General features: G+C 41.7%; 1 protein-coding gene across 1 annotated transcript in view; it reads left to right on the forward strand.

Moving 5' to 3' along the window:
- Positions 1 to 21,887, forward strand: part of LOC126092724 (pickpocket protein 28-like) — a 94,838-nt gene that overhangs the window by 33,233 nt on the left and 39,718 nt on the right. Inside the window, exons 5-7 of the mRNA XM_049908448.1 lie at positions 121 to 247; positions 8,125 to 8,289; positions 17,154 to 17,298. Of these exons, the coding sequence (XP_049764405.1) occupies positions 121 to 247; positions 8,125 to 8,289; positions 17,154 to 17,298 (437 nt within the window). The remainder of the gene's footprint in view (positions 1 to 120; positions 248 to 8,124; positions 8,290 to 17,153; positions 17,299 to 21,887) is intronic.

The raw sequence follows: 21,887 nt of genomic DNA on the forward strand, positions 1-21,887 counted from the left end.
TCTTTTTTGAGGTGATATTATGCCTTTAACATTATCTCTCGTAATAGGTAACGTCATCCTCACTTATGCCGTCGTACGAAACGTGTTCTCTTACTTATGAAGTTCTCACTCACTGTGCAGCTGGGTGAACCCCGCCGAGCCGATGCTGAGGACAGCTATGGCGGGACCCCGCTCCGGCGTGTCCCTCTTGATGGACTGCGAGACGCAGCACTACGTGGCATCGCTAGGCGGCTACTATGGCGTTTCGGTAAGAGCTCTCTCTCTGAAACTAGCGCCCGAGACAACTGTTGGTCTGTATCTTACCACATCTCCTGCTTATCCACGGTAGCAAGGCTGATAACAGTGTGCTGGTGGACACTGAAATCACTACACCCTCTAACTGAAATCCTACTCAACTTAATTTCGATCACTCATCACATCAGTAGGGAATATGAACGATTAAAAAGGCCCCGCAATGTCATCAACACAGAGAAAGACACGGAGGGCGCAACCATAAGGGGACAGTCAAACGTTTGAGTCGTTAATTGTCATTGTCAAGCTGTATTCCATGAATTAGGTGGAGAGGGTGTTTGTGATATGGAGGGAAGTGAGGGAGGTACATTTTATTTAAACGCAGTACAATGAAATCAATTAATTTACATTATCAAGTTGTATTCCATGGATTACGTGCAGAAGGGTCTCTGGGATATGGAAAGAAGTCAAAGAAATACATTCTATTTAAATGAAATCAATGAAATGACATACAAATGTTAAATACTGTTCTATTAAAGTGCTAGTATTAATTGGATATAATCTCAAATGTTAATTTTTTGTGAATATACTGTTCAATGGAGTAAAAGGAATTATCCCACGGAAAGTTCTTCGGTTCGGTCTTAAGCTCCACCACGTTACCTGTAAGATATTTAATATGCTCTTAGAGTAGTGCGACTGAAGCGGAAATATGCCTTTTCGTTACTTCTAGGGTGTAGGTTTCCGAAGTAACGTTCAGTTCTATGCATAGTCCAAAAAACTTATCACCTGCTTCTTGTATTTTATTATTTGAGCAGACTGTTGTCGCAGCTAGTGGAGATCTATGAGAAGCAATGCATTATAAAGTCTGAGTCTTGGCAAACTTTAACGATAATCATTTTCTTTTGAACCTTATGTTGATGTTTAAGATATTTCATTAGTTGCTTTATCATTTCGAGAACTAGTAATACTTTCTGTTTGTGTGCTTGTATAATTTGGAGTAAGGATAACATCTGCATCACTAGACAATGCACGTGGAATATCATTTATGTTTATTAGAAAAAAATGAAGACCTAAAATGGAATCCTATGGTACATTATGTCTGATTGCTCTAAATTTGTAGCACCTATTGCTATTTTCTCCACATGAACATGATACACAGTGTGTTTGTCGTAGATAATAAACGAAGACAGCTGATAGTGAAGGCCAAAATTGCTCTGTAGGCCCTTTGGAATTGGGTGAAGGAATTAAAATTTGGCCTAAGAGGACTAAATTCCGCGAAATTTTAACAGAGACCTGCTAAAAGCCCAGCAGCAACCGGTGCCTTAATCAGATACTCATACAGACCATTAATAATAAGATAGTGCATCAATTGTATCAGCCAGGATAGGGAACACCTAACACGGCCAACAAAAGATGAGAATTTAATAGAGACTTAATGCAGCTGGATCGAAAGCTAGAATCAGATCAGCCAGAAGAAGGAACTACCTAAACTAAATATGGAGATCCGATCCATGCGGAGATATTAGTGAGGTTTCCCTCAGCATAAAGGGCAATACGGAAGACATAATAATCGTTTCGATAAGAAACGAAAGCGATGAATAAAACAAGAAATACAAAATTTCAGCCTACCAATTTCTTAAAATAAAAAGAGTTTCGATATCGTAGAAAAGCTTGAGTGAGCTTCCTGCGCCCTTAAGCAGTGAGAATAGATGGGTTCCATTCCAGAGAGTAAGTCTGGCCATGTAATTTAGGCCAGTGTTCGCAAGAAGCAATACATAAATACTATACTTCAGAAAAACTGAATTGTCAATCCGGCTTGACACCTGAAATTACTTGCAGATCTTGCGTTAAGTACGAAGGGAATGTCTCGGAAATCGCAGCTGTGATCTATAAGGGGCAGTCAAATGAAAACGACTTACATGGGAAAAAAGTAAATGAACTGTTTATTATTTCAAAAGTAATTGCCATAGCTGTTAATATTCGTACATTTATCCCACTGTGAGACAAGACGGTCTGTGCTTTCATGAAAAAAGTGTTTTTTGCTGCCTACGAACCATGATTAGTCCGTAGAAAATTGTAGACCACGAATGGCTTTCTTCAGGGCTCAAAAAATATGAAAAGCGCATGGGAAGAGATCGGGACTGTATGAAGGATGTGGAAGGGCTGCCCAAGGAAACTTCTGCACCGTAGTCGAAACACTCTTTGTAACACGTGGGACGGCTTCATCCTACAACACAATGATGCTGTTTCTACTACACTGCTGAAGTTTCGCTGGTAGCCTTACACATCCTTCACACAGCCCAATGTCTCCAGTTTTTCGCAATCTTCAGGCAACTCAATTACGATTAATAGAGTGATTTTTTGTGGTCTAAATGTCTGCAATAATAATAAACTTTTTCCGCTATATTTATTGTAAAAGCGGCAAAGAGTCATTCCACTGCCTCGTTCCTATGGTCTTCCGTGAGATATGCTGTTTCTTACGGCACTTTAGGTAGGATTAGACAAAACCTTTGCTAGGAACCCGGCTTGAGATTCTGCAGATCACTGACAAAACTCGGTCATTCTTAGCGCACGCGCTGAAGCTGTATATCTTATACAACTTACAGCGTGAATCGCTGCATTTCTTCTTCAGTATCTCTGCGAATTGCTTGATAAAGGCAACCTGATTACCTTCTTGGTTGCGCGGAAAGGATGAGGTATGCAGATAGATAGAAATCTCTCACTACCTCTGATATAATAATCTTGCCTCGTTCCCGCTTCCCTGTCCTCTCGTCTTGACTGATTTGGATTTTCAGGTGGATCCTATGAAATAGATCTACACGTGGCGCAAGTATGTTTCACCTGCTCCATCGCCGTGGTCATATTTTTTTGCAATGTGAGATACTTACAGAAAGTTATGTCTTTTTTCGACAAAGTGATCACTTGTATCCTTCAGTTCTGTGACTCTGACTACTGCTCTGGTCTCTGTCTGTTCTCTTCTACATCTACATCTACATCTACATCTACATCTACGTGGCTACTCTGTAAATCACACTTTAGTGTCCAGCAGAGGGTTCATCGAATCACCTTCATACTAATTCTCTATTTTTCCGCTCTTGAAAAAAGCGCGCGGAGCAAACGAACACATGTATCTTTCCGTGAGAGCTATGATTTCCCTTATTTTATTATTACGATCTTTTCTCCCTATCTAGGTCGGCGTCAACAAAATATTTTCGCATTCGTGGGAGAAAATAGGTGATTGAAATTACGTGAGAAAATCCCGCCGCAACGAGAAACGCCTTTGTTTTAATGATGCCCACCCCAAATACTGTACCATGTCCGTGACACTCTATTTCCTGATAATACAAAACGTTCTGCCCTTCTTTGAACTTTCTCGATGTACTCCGTTAATCCTATCCATTAAGGATCCCACACTATGCAGCAGTACTCCAAACGAGGACGGACAAACGTAGTGTAGGCTCTTTAGTAGACCTGTTGTATCTTCTAAGTGTTCTGCCAATAAATGGCTCTGAGCACTATGGGACTTAACATCTGAGGTCATCAGTCCCCTAGAACTTAGAACTACTTAAACCTAACTAACCTAAATACATCACACATCCATGCCCGAGGCAGGGTTCGAACGTGCGACCGTAGCGGCCGCGCGGTTGACGCCTGAAGCGCCTAGAACCACTCGACCACTGCGGCCGGCGTTGTGCCAATAAAACGAAGCCTCCGGTTCGCCTTCCCCAGAACATCTTCTATGTGTTCTTTCCAGTTTAAGTTGTTAATTGTAATTCCAAGATATTTAGTTGAATTCACGGTCTTTAGATTTGATTGATTTATCGTGTCACCCAAGTTTAACAGGTTCCTTTTAAAACTCATATGAATGACCTGGCACTTTTCATTATTTAGGGTCAATTGCCAATTTTCGTACCATACAGTTATCTTATCTAAATCGTTTTGCAATTGGATTTGATATTCTTATGAGTTTACTAGACGACAAACGACACCGTGATGCTGAAAAGATGAATGTACAGGGGTAACGAGTGTGCACAGGGGCAGTGGTAACCATTAGTTTTGCTTCGGTGACATGTGATTAACTGTGTTCTGAAGCTGGAAATGTTACCCAGTTCGCTAATATAATGCGGGAGGTTATTCCAGAGTCGGGCCTGTTACTAAGAAGGACTTCTAGAAGGTAGCTCAATGATGGAGTGGGAGAGATGAGATTTTGCTCTCATGGGGACGGGTGTTTCTGCCATGTTGTTCAGACAAGAGCGTTAAGGTCGAGGTGGGATATGGGGAACAGTGTATGTCGATAAGACACTAGAGTAGATAGAAGCTAACCGAAATTTAACGCAATTTGTTTAGTAATCAATTGGAGGACCTCGCACTTTTTATTGTTTGGGTTTAATTGCAATGTCCAGTCCCAAGAAAAAACAAATTAATAATGATTTTATTAAGCAATACTTGTTAGATGAAATGAGCTGAAAACAATTGTCACTTCAAGAAGTTAGAGGCCTCAGAGTTTAAACACTGAGAAAACCTAGTGGAGGATATTTGTGAACGGGAGAGAGATAAGACGCATACGATCAAAACACGCACATTAAGACACTATTTGAACCGCAGTTGGACGACAACTGAAGTTTTCCATAGGTTATGTAAAGTACGGACCTCCAGTAGCCTGTCAGATCACGGACTAATCACATGATGGAACTATTTGAGACAGCGCCAAGGGATACAAGCCCTGATGTCAACGGAAGCTTTCCAGTACACGTAAGTGGTAACATAGAGTGGAAACCTCTAGGAGAAATCAAACATTAAAATATTTACGTGTCAAGGTGAAAGGACTCTGTTGGATTCCTTTCATGTTGATTTCTTACATCTGTTGTCATTTACGGCATACATTTCACTTCTGAATTTACTGTGGTGTTTCTGACTCCATCTGGGAGGAGACTGAGCAGTGGAACGTGTTACTTTTACACGTAAACAAGAACCATCTGTCACACTACTACACTTTAAAACACAGTTTACATGTAATTCATGTCACACAGTCTCATATGGAACCTACCTGCGCTTTTTTTTTGTATAGTGAACATGATAAGAAACTGTCATTCCCCTTCCCTTCTGTGTGAAAGGATGAATGAGCAAATGTATTTCTAGTTGCATGCTTGATGGTAGCAGACAAGCCTGTCTGCTAGAGAACGGTAGGACTAACGTCGGAACAGGTAGCTATGCTTTCTAAAAGCAAAGAGGTTTCTATTCTCAGTATGGTCCTGTCCGTCCCTTGTCACGTTGGTATCGGAAGCTGCCTCTCTGGTCACTTCCATTTGTATCTGTGAAGCACCCTCGGTAGGGGCCCACGCCAGTCTGTCCACAGCGAGTGTCTGAAGTGGTAAGATCTCCGGCTAAGCGCGTCTCTTCTAAGTCCGTAGGACAATGGATTTCTTAAGTTCAGCCTAACTAAAAATTTAATCACCTTTATTTCAGGTTTAGATCTAAAATATCTTATGTTATCTTAAATTGCAACGCAATGTAATTGGAGTGTGAAGTTCAGAATATCTTCCAGTAGTTGCTTTGTCACTACTTTGTGAGTAAAGTGGAACCACATGTTGATGATCCGTAACTCTAAGATCATCAATCTTAAATGCGAATGTGCGCGAGATTATAACATCTCGTCTTGACAATATTTTTCAATATAGCAACTTTTCTTTGCGTTCAACCCACGTGGGGTGTACTTTGTGAGACCAGTACCACGTGCTTATACAATTGTTTGACCCATCAGGTTAATAGTAAGACGATAGTAGCCAGTTCGAGGTTTTTCTTTTGTAAATTGAGTTTCGATGTAATTTATTTTAATGATCAAAATTATTGTGGAATTACACTCTTTGTGTAAACCAAGTTGACCACGTGAAGCATGTGGTGTAATCATCAAAGTAGCCCTCAGCTGTTCTTTTCGGGAAGATTTCACAGAGAGTTAGTATGAATTTAGTATACCAGTGTGTGGTAATTTCATGACGGACAGGATTGCGCTACGAACGTAACTTCTTTGGGTGAAAATTGAATCGGTTGGCTGTGGTTAATTTCCTCTTGCATATGTTTCAACGTTCTTCGTGTGTTATTTTATGAATGCAGTGTTGCATGCAGTCTCCCAATCTTGGCTCCATATTTGATGTGTTCCGTAAGATTACAAACTAACATTTTCACAATCCTAAATAAGGCACCAGTTTAGTTATGAATCAAGTTTAATATGCTGAAATTTTAACGGAACAATGATCAATGTTAAAATAAATGTCCAAATATAAACTGATTTATTTCTTTTATTTAAATTATCTTTATATATATATATATATATATATATATATATATATATATATATATATATATATATCACTGGTTGTCGTAAGATGACTATTAAAAGATTATAATTAATGTTAGTCTGGTTGGGAATTTGGTAAGCTAGACTGGATACCTGGTGAAACAGTTGCTCAGTAATGCAAGGTTAACTTCCCCAGATAGCTCACAGATTTAACCCGCTTTTGTTGTCTTGAATATCAGCACCGCTTTCAGAACAACTTAATGCATCAACATTACAAAGGGAGCCAGCTAATGGAAATATCCCGAACCGCTATTATCGAGGGTCAGCTGCGACGTAGGCGATATATAAGCAAGAGATAAATTGGGAAGAGTTAGTCTGATGGAGAAGTCTGATGGAGGATTCTGATGGAGTAGTCTGGCGGAGGAGTCGAGAGCAGTAGAACGCCAGTCCGCCGCAACCTGAGTATGCAGAAGTAATATTCGCAGCGAGAAGTCCGTGATCAGATCTGGAAACACACACAGCAGCTGCAAGATAAGTAATCATTATCTGTTCTGGGGAATAGCTCTGAACAGAGACGATCTGTCTTTGTCTCAAGGAACAGCTAGCATTTGTAGCTTCATAAATAACAAGAAAAATTTACGGAGTAGTAATTGTCTCTTGTAAGCTTAGGCGAGTGACCTGCTGACAAGAGTAAACTGAGTCTGACAAGTAATACAGAAAGGAGTTAGAAACTGGCACCTCTTTTATAAGTTATCAAAGAGAATAAAGATATTACTTAAATAAATACTGAATTCTTCAGCATACCCAGCCTTCCATTAATTCTAACAGATTACCACTCTAACCAATAACCACCCAGTTCTACCTGAGAGAGCTTTCTCCTTCTCATCTCCGACAATAAAGGTGGACACTCGAACAACCCTCATATTGTCGTCAACGTTCCGATCGCACTACAAAACTGTGCTGGGACACAACAACTATGCAGATATTTTGTCTAAATATTTTCGCAATTCGTTTTGATTTTCTGTTGCCTTTACTAGATGCTAAACGACAGCAATATATGAAAACAATCCGAAAGTGCTGCTCAAGTTGTTCCTGTCCTGCCATTTATGACCAAACACTGGCGGTAAAAATTTCTGTCACCATCGGATTATGACCCAGATACCTCCGAGCCGCACGCCAAAGATCAGGAGTGCGTTAGCTACAGGGCGTGTCTCCCCGTCCGGAAGAACGTGGAGGTGGGCTGCTACCTCCTAGAAATTACTGTCCGCCGCTCGTGGTCTCGCGGTAGCGTTCTCGCTTCCCGAGCACGGGGTCCCGGGTTCGATTCCCGGCGGGGTCAGGGATTTTCACCTGCCTCGAGATGACTGGGTATTTGTGTTGTCCTCATCATTTCATCATCATCCAGGAAAGTGGCGAAATTGGACTGAGCAAAGATTGGGTAATTGTACGGGCGCTGATAACCACGCAGTTGAGCGCCCCACCAACCAAACATCATCATCATCATCATCAGAAATTACTGTCGAACTTATAGTGAGTAGAAATTTAAAAGAAGTCAGAAGAGCGCGAGTAGACTTCGGTAGGTGTATGTGACGTTGCAGGTGTTGGTGCACGACCCGCAGGACTACCCGGAGACGTCGGTGCAGCAGGTGCTGGCGCAGCCGGCCACGGAGGTGTCGGTGGTGCTGGACCCGCGGGCCATTCGCAGCACCAGGGACGTCCGCCGCCTGCCGGCCGAGGCGCGCCGCTGCTGGTTCGACGACGAGGTCGGTCACGCTCCGATCTCGCTACTGGAGGGGGGGCAGGGTGGAGTTGGCGAGTTTGATGTTGACTCTGTCTTCACTCCCCTCTCCCACATCTTCAAATACACTGATCAGCCAGAGCATAATGATCACCGACCTGCTGTCGATATAAACCCGTCCAGCGTTAGCAGCGTCGCTTGGCGGGGAATGAGTGCTAATCGCAAGTGCATGTAGTATCGGTGAGCTTGCAGTCTGTGTTTAGAATGGGGAAAGTGCGCTGTCTATCTGACTTTGACCGAGGGCAGATTGTATGTCTCGCAGGCTCGGAAACTACACGTGGCGAAACCAAGGTGAAACCACGTCCAGAGATCGTGGGGTCACTCCTCATTCCAGATGTTGGACATCGTAGGCTGGACAGACTGGTAAAACAGGACAGACGGCGAACTGTAGCGTAACTAACATAAGATTTTAATGCTTTCTAGAGTACAAGTGTGTCTGAAACCACACTGCACCGAACACTCCTAGCGATGGGCCTCCACAGACGAAGACCCGTGCACGTTCCAATGTTAACACCACGATATCTGCAACTACGAATGAAAGGGGCACGTGACCATCGGCACTGGATTTTGGCGCTGTGGCAGAGCGTTGCAACGTCTGCTGTATCCGTATACCTTCTTTATCATGCCGATGGGAGGGGCGAATCCATCATCTTCCAGGGGAACAGCTCCTTGACACGTGTACTGCGGGACAAACTAGCGGCGGCTCCATTATGCTCTGGAGAACATTCACGTAGGCATCCATGGCTCCAGCAGATCCCATGCAAGGTACTATTTTGGCCAAGGAGTATCGTACATTGGTTGCAGATCACGTACACCATTTCACGAAGATCATGTTTTCCGATGGCACTGCTAATTTTCAACAAGATAATGTGCCATGTCACATGGCCCAGAGTGTGATGGAGCAGTTCGAGGCACACAGTGGCGATTTCCTATTGATGTGCTTGTCCCTCAACTCGTCAGATCTTAACTCGACCGAACATATCGAGGATGTTATAGAACGTGGTGTTAGAGTTCATCGCCCCCCCCCCCTCCCCCCGCAACTTACGGGAATTAGGTGACTTGTGTGTGGAGATGTGGTGTCAACTCCCTCTAGCGACCTACCAAGCTCATTGCTTCTATTCCATACGCGTCGCCTCTGTTATCCGTGACAAAGGTGGACATACTGGCTATTACGTAGGTGATCATAATTTTCTGGCTGATTAGTGTACTGTTGTTGGTATTTACTTCGTCTCTGTCTTCAGTACTATAACGCGTTCGCTATGCTGTTCATAGTAGCTTACCGTCATTCTTATTTTCTTGTTCACTTTTTGGCCTGCTGTTGCATTATCCCTACCAAATCTGAGTTGATATCACTGTACTCATGTGACCAAAAGTCCTGTTCTTCCTGCCACCGGACTTCACTAGTTTCTCCTATTTCTGATTTCTACCTATCCATTTCCCTTTCGAAATTCTCTAACCAACAGACATGACGAAGGGATCTAGCAGTCCACGTTCCGATTCGTAGAATGCCAGTCAATTTCTTCTGATGACGACATCGTTCTGAGTAGTCCCTACTGGATATCTAAGTTGGGAGCTATTTTACCCCAGAATATTTTATCCAAGAGGGTATCCTAATCATTAACCCATTATAGGGCAATACGTTCTTTTTAAATGTGACTCTTGACGTCTTATTTGTTAGATTACTTATCATACCCAGATACATAAAAAATATTTAAGATTTGAAAAATCTTATGGTATTAATTACTATAAATTTTCATGCTTGGAAAAATATTGACCGCACTCCATTCTCTGGAAGTACCATTTTTGTTCAGAATGGTTCAAATGGCTCTAAGCACTATGAGACTTAACATCTGAGGTCATCAGCCCCTAGACTTAGAACTACGTAAACCTAACTAACCTAAGGGCATCACACACATCCATGCCCAAGGCATGATTCGAACCTGCGACCGCAGCAGCAGCGCGGTTCCGGACTGAAGCGCCCGAACCGCTCGTCCATAGCTGCCGGACCTATTCTTGCTATCGGTAATTTAACCGACTTGTGATAACAGAGTCTTTTATTGAAACAGCAGTAAACAGAAGAAAACAAAGCTTCATTTATTATCTTTTGTTATTTTATACACGTACATAAAAATGCATATAGGATACACAAACATTAAATCATAAACTGATTTGTTCTGTTACGTAGTTCTGCTGGAGGGAGGGTTCAAAGTGTTGTCTGCTCAAAGCTTCATTGCAAGCAGTCACGCTAACATACTACGTTTAAGTTTGCTTCGTATCCTATAAAATGCACACCTCCCTGATGCACCCACTGTAGCCATACGCACAGCTATATTCCTGAATTGCATCTCTTGGAATCTTGTAGCTCTTTTGTGAAATTTTGACGTACTAGCGCCAATTTTTGGTCTGGGTGTTGCTACCATATTCGGTTTTGAGCAGAAACTTCCAATTAGCTCGTTTCCAGAATGTTTCTAAATTTTAGATGTGACAGAGGTTTGATATTCCCAGCAAGAAAGCTAGTCCCCTTATAAAGAGCACACTAATTTATTGTTGGTGCAGCAATGAAGTGCATCCATCCACACCTAGGAACTCTAGGACCAAATAGTAGTAAAAGTATTTGACATGGGTTCATTCAACTTCAGCTGATATGGAGTATCTACTGGGATATTAGAAATTTTAGAATCTGTTTGTGAACTACAAGTATATTCTAGCACTTCTTCACTGTTTGAGTCACCTTCATCCTCTGGAAGTTCCTACTAGAACATCCTCTTCATCTGTGTCTCCTTCATAAACCGAAGTCTTCTAACGCATTTCCCAAGAAAAGCTGTCCTTTTCCATAAGGGTTGAAGACTGATTTTCACCAAGCCATTATGACCTAAGTTGTTCCGTCGCAACATAAAGCGCCGGCACGTCGGCCTGGAACCTCACAGTAGAGAAGGCTGTGAGACGACGTCAGCCAGTAGAATGCTGACTGGGACGAGAACCACGGCAGGAGCAGCCACCTATATGAAGAGAATATTAGCGCCGCTCCAGCTAGCCTCGACCGCACCAGAAGAACTGTACTAGAAGACGAGCCATCATCTTAACTCTTTAGTCGTGACTTGTGATCTATATTAATTGCTTGCATGGAAATTGTATACATCGAAGGATATTGATTATTTGCATGTTGCCAATTGCCTGCGCCACCTATTTGTAAAAAGGCACAGTTAAGTATTGTCAATCTAACTTACTGTAATAAACTCCATTAATAATATTTGCTTGAATTGTTGTCTAGCTATCCGAGAAAACAGCTTCCTAGCTACGATATAGTAGAGTGGGCAGGATCCCACATAAATTATAAAGAAATATTAATGATGTTATGATATTGTAATTTTTGTGCAAATATTTAAGAAACGATATAGAAACAAGAATGCAGATTAACACTCTTTACTGAGTGCAATACTATAATTCTGAAACTGCTTGCTAAAAACATCAAGTAAATACTGAGGTACCATAACAGCACGAAATAACTTGTGCAGATGTATTTGTTTGCAACTTAAATATTACGATAAATTCGCGGGATATTAACGTCATGTACGTATTTTTGGCAACACGAGACAAAGAAACTCATTTCACAATGATTTGCACTAGGTGCAGTGAAACTGGAGGCAGGTTACAATTGGCATATGTTTATTACACTATAGTATTAGAATAATTATAATAAATCTATTCAATTTTATAAATGAAAAGACTTATCCAACTCAAAGATTACGACAGATTGCGTGCAATGAAAACTTCTCCTTCGGCTTCCCGTGCTCTTTGCAGCTCTCTGCTCACAAAACGTCGACCTTGCTGCACTAACGTGCCTATAACATCTGAGCGAAATGCTATATTTTAGAAACTGTTTGATAAAAGTGTCAAGCAATTACTTAGGTACCAAAATACACAACATAACGTGTGCAGAAGTACTTGTTTACAACTGAAGTATTACGTAAACTCAAGGAAAATCGAGATTATATACGTCTTCTTGCACACGCGAGACAAAAAATTCATTTTACAGTGATTCGCAGTAGATACAGTGAAACTACAGTACACTAGAAAATCATAATGAATAGACTAAATCTTCTAAACGTAAAGACCTTGTAACGGAACTGAAATGATGGTGGGCTGACAGTAATTTGGAGCCCGCGCGTCGGAAACGGGCGCGCTTGTGTGAGACTGCCATGGTGTGCACCCTGATGCCATCTATTGGCGAAACTGGGAATTAGCGCTGCCTGTCAGACAATGCACTAAGCTCTCAGAGTCAAATGTATTCTTTTTCTTGGTAATTATAAGTTATTACTGTATAATTTAATGTTGTAAAGCGCTAGTAGTAAATTATTATGACTGGTATGAACTCCAGGGTAGTAAATATAAATATTCTTAAATACTAAATGATTTCGGTAAAAAGGTGGTAGGGGAACGCCCCCACTCTTGGTGATACGAGCGTAGCTAGGGGTAGCTGGAGACACAGGGACTGAACAATGGAATGGCCTGGGGAGTGTTGACGTGATCGGACGTGCGTAACTGTGCTCACGCAAAAGTGATTGTGCAACAGCGAAGAGGCGAATATCGTCGCCGTTTTTGGAGCAAAACGCGACGAATGGTTGTTGAAGCCGCCTCTATGCCACTGGGGCTGATTGTAAGAGTTCCTGTGCCCAGATTTTATGGCGGACGTGCAGTAGCTTATACGAGTGCTACAGCTCATAGTTACAGCCGCCATTAAGGGCAGGAGGCGTGAAGAGCTGCGTTAGCCACATGCATCTCACCACCAGCACCGACACGTCTACCCAAGGCAAGACTGCTTGCAATTGTTAAGTCGAACTTTGTATACATGTAAAAGGAGAATACCAGTTTTCTTTTATGCAAGTGCAGAGGACAGAATATAGTAATGAGTAAAATTACGACGCATGTTGTTCATTGTAAAGTGTAGTAACCTCAAACATAGTATAGTGAAATCAGACTGAGGCCACCATCGCCTCTTTCATTTACAATTCTTTTGGGTGTAGAATACTTTAGCGTATAAGAATGTTGAAAAGAGCAATGGTCACACCAGAATGAGTCGCCTATTTACAGTTACTTAAATTTTTCTGAGCAACCTTTCAAGTAAAGTCACTTAACTAATTCTGTATCAATGGTCCAAAGAGTAATATCCAAAATCATTAAATAAGTTGAAGGATAGAATTTTGTTAACCGAAGTTGCATAACCTGTCTTGGTAGTAATTACCAAGCCAACTCACAGAAAGTGAGAGAGTATTTGCTTTGTAGAATCATCTAGAATGATCAGAAATAGTAATATTCAGAATTAAGTTTAAATTCAACTCAAGCCATTTCACTTTGAAACGAGCCCAAAATTGATTTATTCTTTTGCTCCTTCAGAGCTGGCGACCATAGTTATAAGTATTTTCAGGAGGATTCGACGGTAAGTCTGCTGCTCTCGTCGTGCTGATAGGATTATCCACTGCTGCTAGCAGTGGTGATTGGATACATAAGCTCACTACCAAGTTAAGTGGGTCAGGTAGGCAGTGTTACCGTGTGAACTGTAGGGCACTGTAGGCCGTGGATCGAACCTGTTCAATCATCACAGCTCTTAGGGAAATAGTCCGGTTAGGAGTGTACTAATCATTAGGTAAATACTGGCGAGTAACGGTCAAAAATGTATACGCAAGTGAATTTAGCAAGGTCCACGTAGCACCTAGTTAATGTGGTGCAATGGCGAGGGTAGGAGTGGAGTAAAAGTGAGCTGAGCTTGAGGCAGCTGTGCTGGATTCAAATATTAACTACGTGAATTCACTACTGCCTCTTACCATTGGGACTGAGCTGTTTACAGTTAAAATACGTAGCAGTAAGCGCAAAGGCGTGACAGCTACAAGTCCGTATTGGTTTTATACATACGGAATTGGGAAGTGGGTCATTCCGTCAGTGGAGGGGGTTAAAACAACCGAGTCAGTGGAGAACATACCCCATTTACTGATGGAAAGATTCAGCTGTTCGGTCGCAACCTACCAGCTAAATTACGACACACTGCTGAGACTGCCTCGTGGTTACTTTATCGACCACAAAGTACAACGAGTGCCACCATGCGCTGACAAAACAGCAGTAGCTGAATGCGATAGGGTCGTTTAGAGGCATCAGATTACAGATATTTCGAATCTTATGTGGTGTGGTTAAAATATCGACCACAAACCTATAAAGGATTAACTAATACAGTAAAGCTGCATGCTCTCGGGGGAAAAAAATTGTGGGTGTAGTTTCGCTTTGATTTCAGTTGTTCGCAGCATCAATGCCGTGTTGGCTAATGTTACAAGGGCCTGTCAGCCAGTCATCCAGGCCGTTGCCCATTGCAACTACTGAAAAGGCTGTTGCCCTCTTCAGGAAGCACGGGTTGATCTGCCCTTCTCTGCAGATACCTGCCTCTCTTGGTTGCACCTGTGGTACAGCTATCTACACTGTTGAGGCATGCAAGCCATCCCACCTCATCCCGGTCCAAGGTTCATGGTGAAAGGAGGAGGACAATATGGGAACAAAGATAAATAGAGTACATAATCAAACGAAATGCAGTTATTTTATTTTAAGTACAAGTTTTTTTATTTATTCTTCGTAGTGATACAGGTTGCACGACAATCTCGTTTCGGCGATTTGCCATTATCAGGTGTGCCTGTGAAGATGATATAGTAAGTATAATGTTGTTCCTTACGGCTATATTAGTCTCTGTCTACATATGACACTTTATGCTTACATCTTAGCTGGTATGACGTGGTCCATGTGGCATCTTGAAGCGTAAATATTGCTTGCCTTTTGTTAAAATATTAGCACGTTACTTACATGTTTACTTTTTTGAGTGATATTGTAAAGTTATGTTTTGACAGCTTTCCTGACAGCTTCGGCTCCAGCGATGCTGTTTGTTTACAATGGAATTTCTGTTTCGCGAAAGTCTGTGATTGCGTTTAATTTATCAGAGATAGCCATGGTGCCAATATCATAACGAAAACACAGCCGACATTTACGCTCCAAGATGCCATATGGACAACGTCATACCGGCTAAGACGTAAGCATAAGGTGCCACATGTATACAAGGACTAACATAGGCGTAAAGAACAATATTATACCTATCATAACATCTTCAGAGGTACACTTGATAGTTGCAATTAGCCGAAACGGGCTCGTCGTGTAGCTTGCATCACTACGAGGAAATAATAATGCAGCAAAGAATTTATACTTAAGACAAAATATGTCATTCTTCGATCTCGTGTAGGCAAAGGAAATGCAATTACTCTGTACCCAGCCACAGTGAACAAGTGTTCTTCGTACCAGTGTACTAGGAAAATATCTCTGAACAGTCTTTGAGATTTCGTCGATGGAGTTCCGGTTTACTTTGCATATCTTGATTCAACCTGGACTAACAAGGAGAGGTCCCCAGTGATGCGATTGACTTTTTATAGCTATCCGTACGGTGATGTAGGTTAAGAGCCCAGGTATCACACACTGCAGCCATTCACCCTGGTAAGCCCTCATTTGCAACTAATTGACGAAAAACGAAATTCAGAATTTTCTGTGATACTCAGTTACGTTAAGAAAAGGTGCATAACGTAGTGTAGCTACGTGTTGTAATGGGTAGGATAACAGATTCGCATGCAGAACTTTGTGGGTTCGAATTTCATGTTTTTTATTTTTCGATCTTTATCGTAATTAGCCTGGATTATTAGTTTTGTTAAGGTAATTGGTTTAAATGTAATTTTTTATTTCTATTCCTTGTCACATCATTTTAATCACCGTATGAACTTTTTAATTTGTTTCATTTTTTCTTTCTAACATTCTTTTTCGAATAGGAAATTTTGTGAATATGAATTTTATTACATTTACCTATTACAAAGTCTAAGCACTTGAAAATGCTGATCTATTGTTTAAAAGGCAAAAGGTGAAATAATCTGTCTATATTTGTGCAATGGTGTGAAAAACGTATTTTTGTTACCAGATTTGCGATTTTTTTTGCACAGTAACTGTCATACAAACATTTAAAATATAACCTAAATACCTGTTGCACTACGGACAAAATAGCGCGGTTGAAAATTTAAATAAAAGACGGGTTTATAAGTAAAACGAAATTCAGGCAAAATGAGGAACAGATATAATGAACGCAATAATGGGGACGAAACAACAGGGTGATAAAACAAAAGAGATTAAATCGAAATTAATACATGAATTTGATTAGAAGCTCATGAACAAAGATTTCAAGTGGAGAAAGAATGGCAGGACGAAAAATGAGAGCAGATGAAGAAGTTATTATGGACAAAGGAATGGAATTAAAAAATTATATTTAAATCAATTAGATGAATAAAATGATGATCAACGTCGTTTCGATAATGATTTGAAAATAAAAAGAAACTTAGTGCTCCTCTTGAGAGTCAAACCCGTAACCTCCTGCATGCAAAGCTGTTATTGTATCCATCAGTCATTTCGATAAAGATTTGGAAATGAAAAGAAAACTTAGTGCACCTGATGAGAGTCGAACCCATAACCACCTGCATGCAAAGCTGTTATTGTATCCATTACACCATGCAACCGCGCTATGTAATGAAACTTCTTGCCGCTATTATCACATAAAATTCTTAATTGTTTTTTCGTTAGTTACTCTCCAATGAGGGCCCACTAGTGTGAATGGTTGCAGTGTGTGATACCTGGGCTCTTAAGATACATCATCGTATATACAGTTTCAAAAGCTCGATCACATCTTGTAAGTGTGCCATCTACTATGATCCGTATGTCAACAGCGTTGTGCGGTGTACTGTCAGCGGAGTGTTGCTCGCCCGGCAGGGAGAGACTGCGCACGCCCCCGCCCTGTTGCAGGTGCGCTCGCTGTCGTGGGCGGACGACTACAGCCACCAGACGTGCATCAGCGAGTGCCGCCGGAACCTGCTGCTGGCGCTCTGCCACTGCGCACCCTTCTACTACCCCAGAGGTGAGCTAACCTGCGTTACGAGCTGCAGTGGGTGGACAGAAACATGCAGACACCAAACACACAACACACTACCTTGTCTAATATGTGTAGAGCTCCAGTCGTCTCGGAGTGGATAAATACAGATCCTGTATGGTTTTCAAGGGAACCGTATACCATTTTTCCTCCAAAGTTGGGGCAACGATGATGGGGGTGAATAGTGATCATGCACCCTTCTTTCCAAAGTAGTCCACAAAGGCTCAATAATATTGAGATCTGTTGAGTGTGAATGCCAGAGGAGATGTGGCAATTCATTCTCGTGCTCACAACACCACTGTTCGATGATGCGAGCTGTGTGGACAACGACCCTGTCGTCCTGGAACGCAGCATCACCATTGGGAAACAAACACGTTAGCTCGTCCTCTCTATAGATCCTTGCATCAGACTGCGTTCACAGCTTCCCGTTTGCTTTAAATTTTGCACGAGGCGTTTCGGGAAATGATTTTCAGATACGTTTTTCGTGCTCTATACCATTCGTTCGTGATGTTTTAGTTATTCGACGTGCTGCATTGTTCTGTTTTCATTCGATTTTCTCTTGGTCCAAATGTGCAGGGACTCATACATATAGTAATTTTTGAGAACATTTCTCTTATAGTACAATCGCTTTTTTATTACTTAACAATGAACATGAGCAGTAACAACCGCAAGAAACTTTCTTTATGAGGTTAGCGGTTTCTGCCTGTTTTAGACCATCTTCAGACCAAACAGCGTGATAGTATGTAAGTCTGTAGGCTTTCGTGGCCGTTGTCACTGAAGTTAAAATCTTCTGGGTTATTAGGCCGCGTCATGTTTCTTCTAAAATGTTCGACGTTTCGACCTCTCTTCTGGGATCTTCCTCAGGATCTTTTGGTGTCCACTACTGTTAGAGCACTGTCAGAGACTAGTGTCGCGTCCACTTATAAAGGGGGAATTTTCTGGCGTTAGTGCGGAGAAGTGATAGTATTGGTTAAAATTCATATGGCTACCATTGGTGGGCCATAGTCATAGGCTAATACAGAAGAAGGGGCATTGGTAACTTATCTCCTGTGGATACTATTGGCGGTCATCGTCATTGGATAGAAAGGCGCTATTCCACACTATGCTGGAGAAGGGTTATTGGTTGAAATGCCTGCTACCGCTATTGGTTGGTCGTCATCAGAGTATAGATTCGAACCGGACAGAGCAAGAGAGGGGGAATGTTTACCCAAAATATTATTGTCCGCCGAGGTGACTTGCAGCGCGTTGTTTATGCTGCTACCACACCACGGCCGCATATTTACGTCCTTGATGGCGGGGAGCCACGATGCCGGAAGCCAATAGCCGTCCTCTCTATTGAAATTAAATGCATTCTTAGAAATTTCAACCGCTTCTCGGACCTTTCTTCTATCGGCAGTAGTGAAAATCACGAGAACTGTGGCTCTGACATCGATTTTAATAACGTACGTGTACTGGCTAAAGAAACAAACATTTACAGAGGAAAGGTCCGAGAAGCGGTAGAAAACTGTGTGTAACGTATAATATGTGTTAGTTTTTGCAGAAGTGGATCACAAGAAAACCAAAAGAGAATAGGGCAGTGGAGTACCTCATCCATCTAAAACATCGCGAATAAATGGCATAGCACACGCAAAACACACTTGAAAATGGGAATCACTTATCGAGATGCCTCGTGCAAAATATAAATGAAAAGTAATTCGTCACTGGTAACAGAAAAAGTTATTTTATTAACAAAGCCATTAAAAATTCTACGTGATGCAATACATTGTATACACTCAAGAATTACTTGAGTAACACACAGCAGAGGCTTTGTAAAAACTGTAACACAAGTAAATAATAGTAATGATAATACTGATAATAATAAATATGTCTTACGTAACATATCCCTACTATGTTTCTTCTCTTCTTTTTCTTTTACGAGGTGCATTCAAGTCCTAAGGCCTCCGATTTTTTTTTCTAATTAACTGCTCACCCGAAATCGATGAAACTGGCGTTACTTCTCGACGTAATCGCCCTGCAGACGTACACATTTTTCACAACGCTGACGCCATGATTCCATGGCAGCGGCGAAGGCTTCTTTAGGAGTCTGTTTTGACCACTGGAAAATCGCTGAGGCAATAGCAGCACGGCTGGTGAATGTGCGGCCACGGACAGTGTCTTTCATTGTTGGAAAAAGCCAAAAGTCACTAGGAGCCAGGTCAGGTGAGTAGGGAGCATGAGGAATCACTTCAAAGTTGTTATCACGAAGAAACTGTTGCGTAACGTTAGCTCGATGTGCGGGTGCGTTGTCTTGGTGAAACAGCACACGCGCAGCCCTTCCTGGACGTTTTTGTTGCAGTGCAGGAAGGAACTGTTCTTCAAAACATTTTCGTAGGATGCACCTGTTACTGTAGTGCCCTTTGGAACGCTATGAGTAAGGATTACGCCCTCGCTGTCCCAGAACATGGACACCATCATTTTTTCAGCACTGGCGGTTACCCGAAATTTTTTTGGTGGCGGTGAATCTGTGTGCTTCCATTGAGCTGACTGGCGCTTTTTTTCTGGATTGAAAAATGGCATCCACGTCTCACCCATTGTCACAACAGACGAAAAGAAAGTCCCATTCATGCTGTCGTTGCGCATTAACATTGCTTGGCAACATGCCACACGGGCAGCCGTGTGGTCGTCCATCAGCATTTGTGGCACCCACCTGGATGACACTTTTCGCATTTTCAGGTCGTCATGCAGGATTGTGTGCACAGCACCCACAGAAATATCAACTCTGGGGGCGATCCGTTCAACAGTCATTCGGCGATCCCCCAAAACAATTCTCTCCATTTTCTCGATCATGTTGTCAGACCGGCTTGTGCGAGCCCGAGGTTGTTTAGGTTTGTTGTCACACGATGTTTTGCCTTCATTAAACTGTTGCACCCATGAACACACTTTCGACACATCCATAACTCCATCACCACATGTCTCCTTCAACTGTCGATGAATTTCAATTGGTTTCACACCACGCAAATTCAGAAAACGAGTGATTGCATGCTGTTCAAGTAAGGAAAACGTCGCCATTTTAAGTATTTAAAACAGTTCTCATTCTCGCAGCTGCTGGTAAAATTCCATCTGCCGTACGGTGCTGCCATCTCTGGGACGTATTGACAATGAACGCGGCCTCATTTTAAAACAATGCGCATGTTTCTATCTCTTTCCAGTCCGGAGAAAAAAAATCGGAGGACTTAGAACTTGAATGCGCCTCGTATTTTCTGAAAAACGTTATTCCACAAGCCACGCAATGTAAATTATAATACTAACACCTTATCTTCTTTCTGAGCTCAAAATTTCACTCATTATAAGGCAATTAGACTCAGTAGTTCAGGCTACCAAATAGGAAGTTGCAGTACACAAAATGGAAACCAAACATCTTCGCTATGGCCCTAATTTCAGCTGACAGCGTGTGTCCTGTTATTTAATTATTTTCATTCTTCTTCTTTTTGTTTTGCCTTTGCCCCGCATCGGTGCAGGGTCGGTATGGTTATTAAGGGATTTAGCGCAGTTAGTTTAAGGCAGGGGTCTCCAAACTTTTTAGTCCGCGGGCCATATTGACTCCTCCACGAAGTCATAAGGGCCAAGATCTACCTAGTGGGATTAAAGCACCCTAGCACTCCATGATCACCATAATGTAAGGCTAAAAGAAAGATGAAATCGCAAAAATCTAAGGTTGTGGGAATACGTAGCACTGAAACGAACTACGATTTTTATTTAATTACATAATTTTGATTGCTGGACGTAATTGACCGAAATTCTGTCGTATTTTATTCTGGCGAATTTCACCGACAAAAAAGTATGTCACTGCACATTCTTCACGAAAGCGTCCCGCAAAGTTAACGAAATCTCAAAATCATCGTTAGCAACACTATTACTGCAAGACGTAACAGAGGTAGTGTATGTCAACGCATTGCTATTTCAAACGGCGCAACAATAAGTTTAGTTATGTACTCTTGTAACAAGCAGCAGAGTCAGAGCATATATTTGATAGTTCTGTTGCGTGATTGTGTCTATGCTGCGAGTGTCTCACGACTTTTTTAGTATTTTATGCGCTGTACTAGTAGGTGAGACGACGAAGTGTGGGACAATTCAAAGTTTGAATTCGAAGAGACAAGGAAAATCTGAAAATCGAAATACGTATAGCACGACTTGAGTATTTTTTCACTGTATTTTTTAGTGGAACTACAGTGTAATTGTGAGTATTTAATTGAGTAATTAAAGTACCTTAAAAATAAATTGATTGCAGTTTGTTTAGGCAGACTACTGTCTAGTTTTATTAGTATTAAATAGCACAATTTTATTCTCAGGTTACAATCTTTTGTGAAGTTCTATACAAATATGGAAAAGAAACGAAAGGTTGACAATAAATGCAGAATTTTTAAAGAGCAGTGGGGATGTCCATATTTCTTGATGGAGTCAAGCAACAAACCAATGTGTATTATTTGGATAGCCACAAGTTTAACCATGACCTTCCGCTTTGTAAAGATAGAGCTCCGACAATGTCGCGGTGTATTGGTCGCGATAGGCCTCGAAACTCAATTGTTGGCAGTATAGGT

This window comes from Schistocerca cancellata, chromosome 7, assembly GCF_023864275.1.
Source record: "Schistocerca cancellata isolate TAMUIC-IGC-003103 chromosome 7, iqSchCanc2.1, whole genome shotgun sequence".
NCBI lineage: Eukaryota > Metazoa > Arthropoda > Insecta > Orthoptera > Acrididae > Schistocerca > Schistocerca cancellata.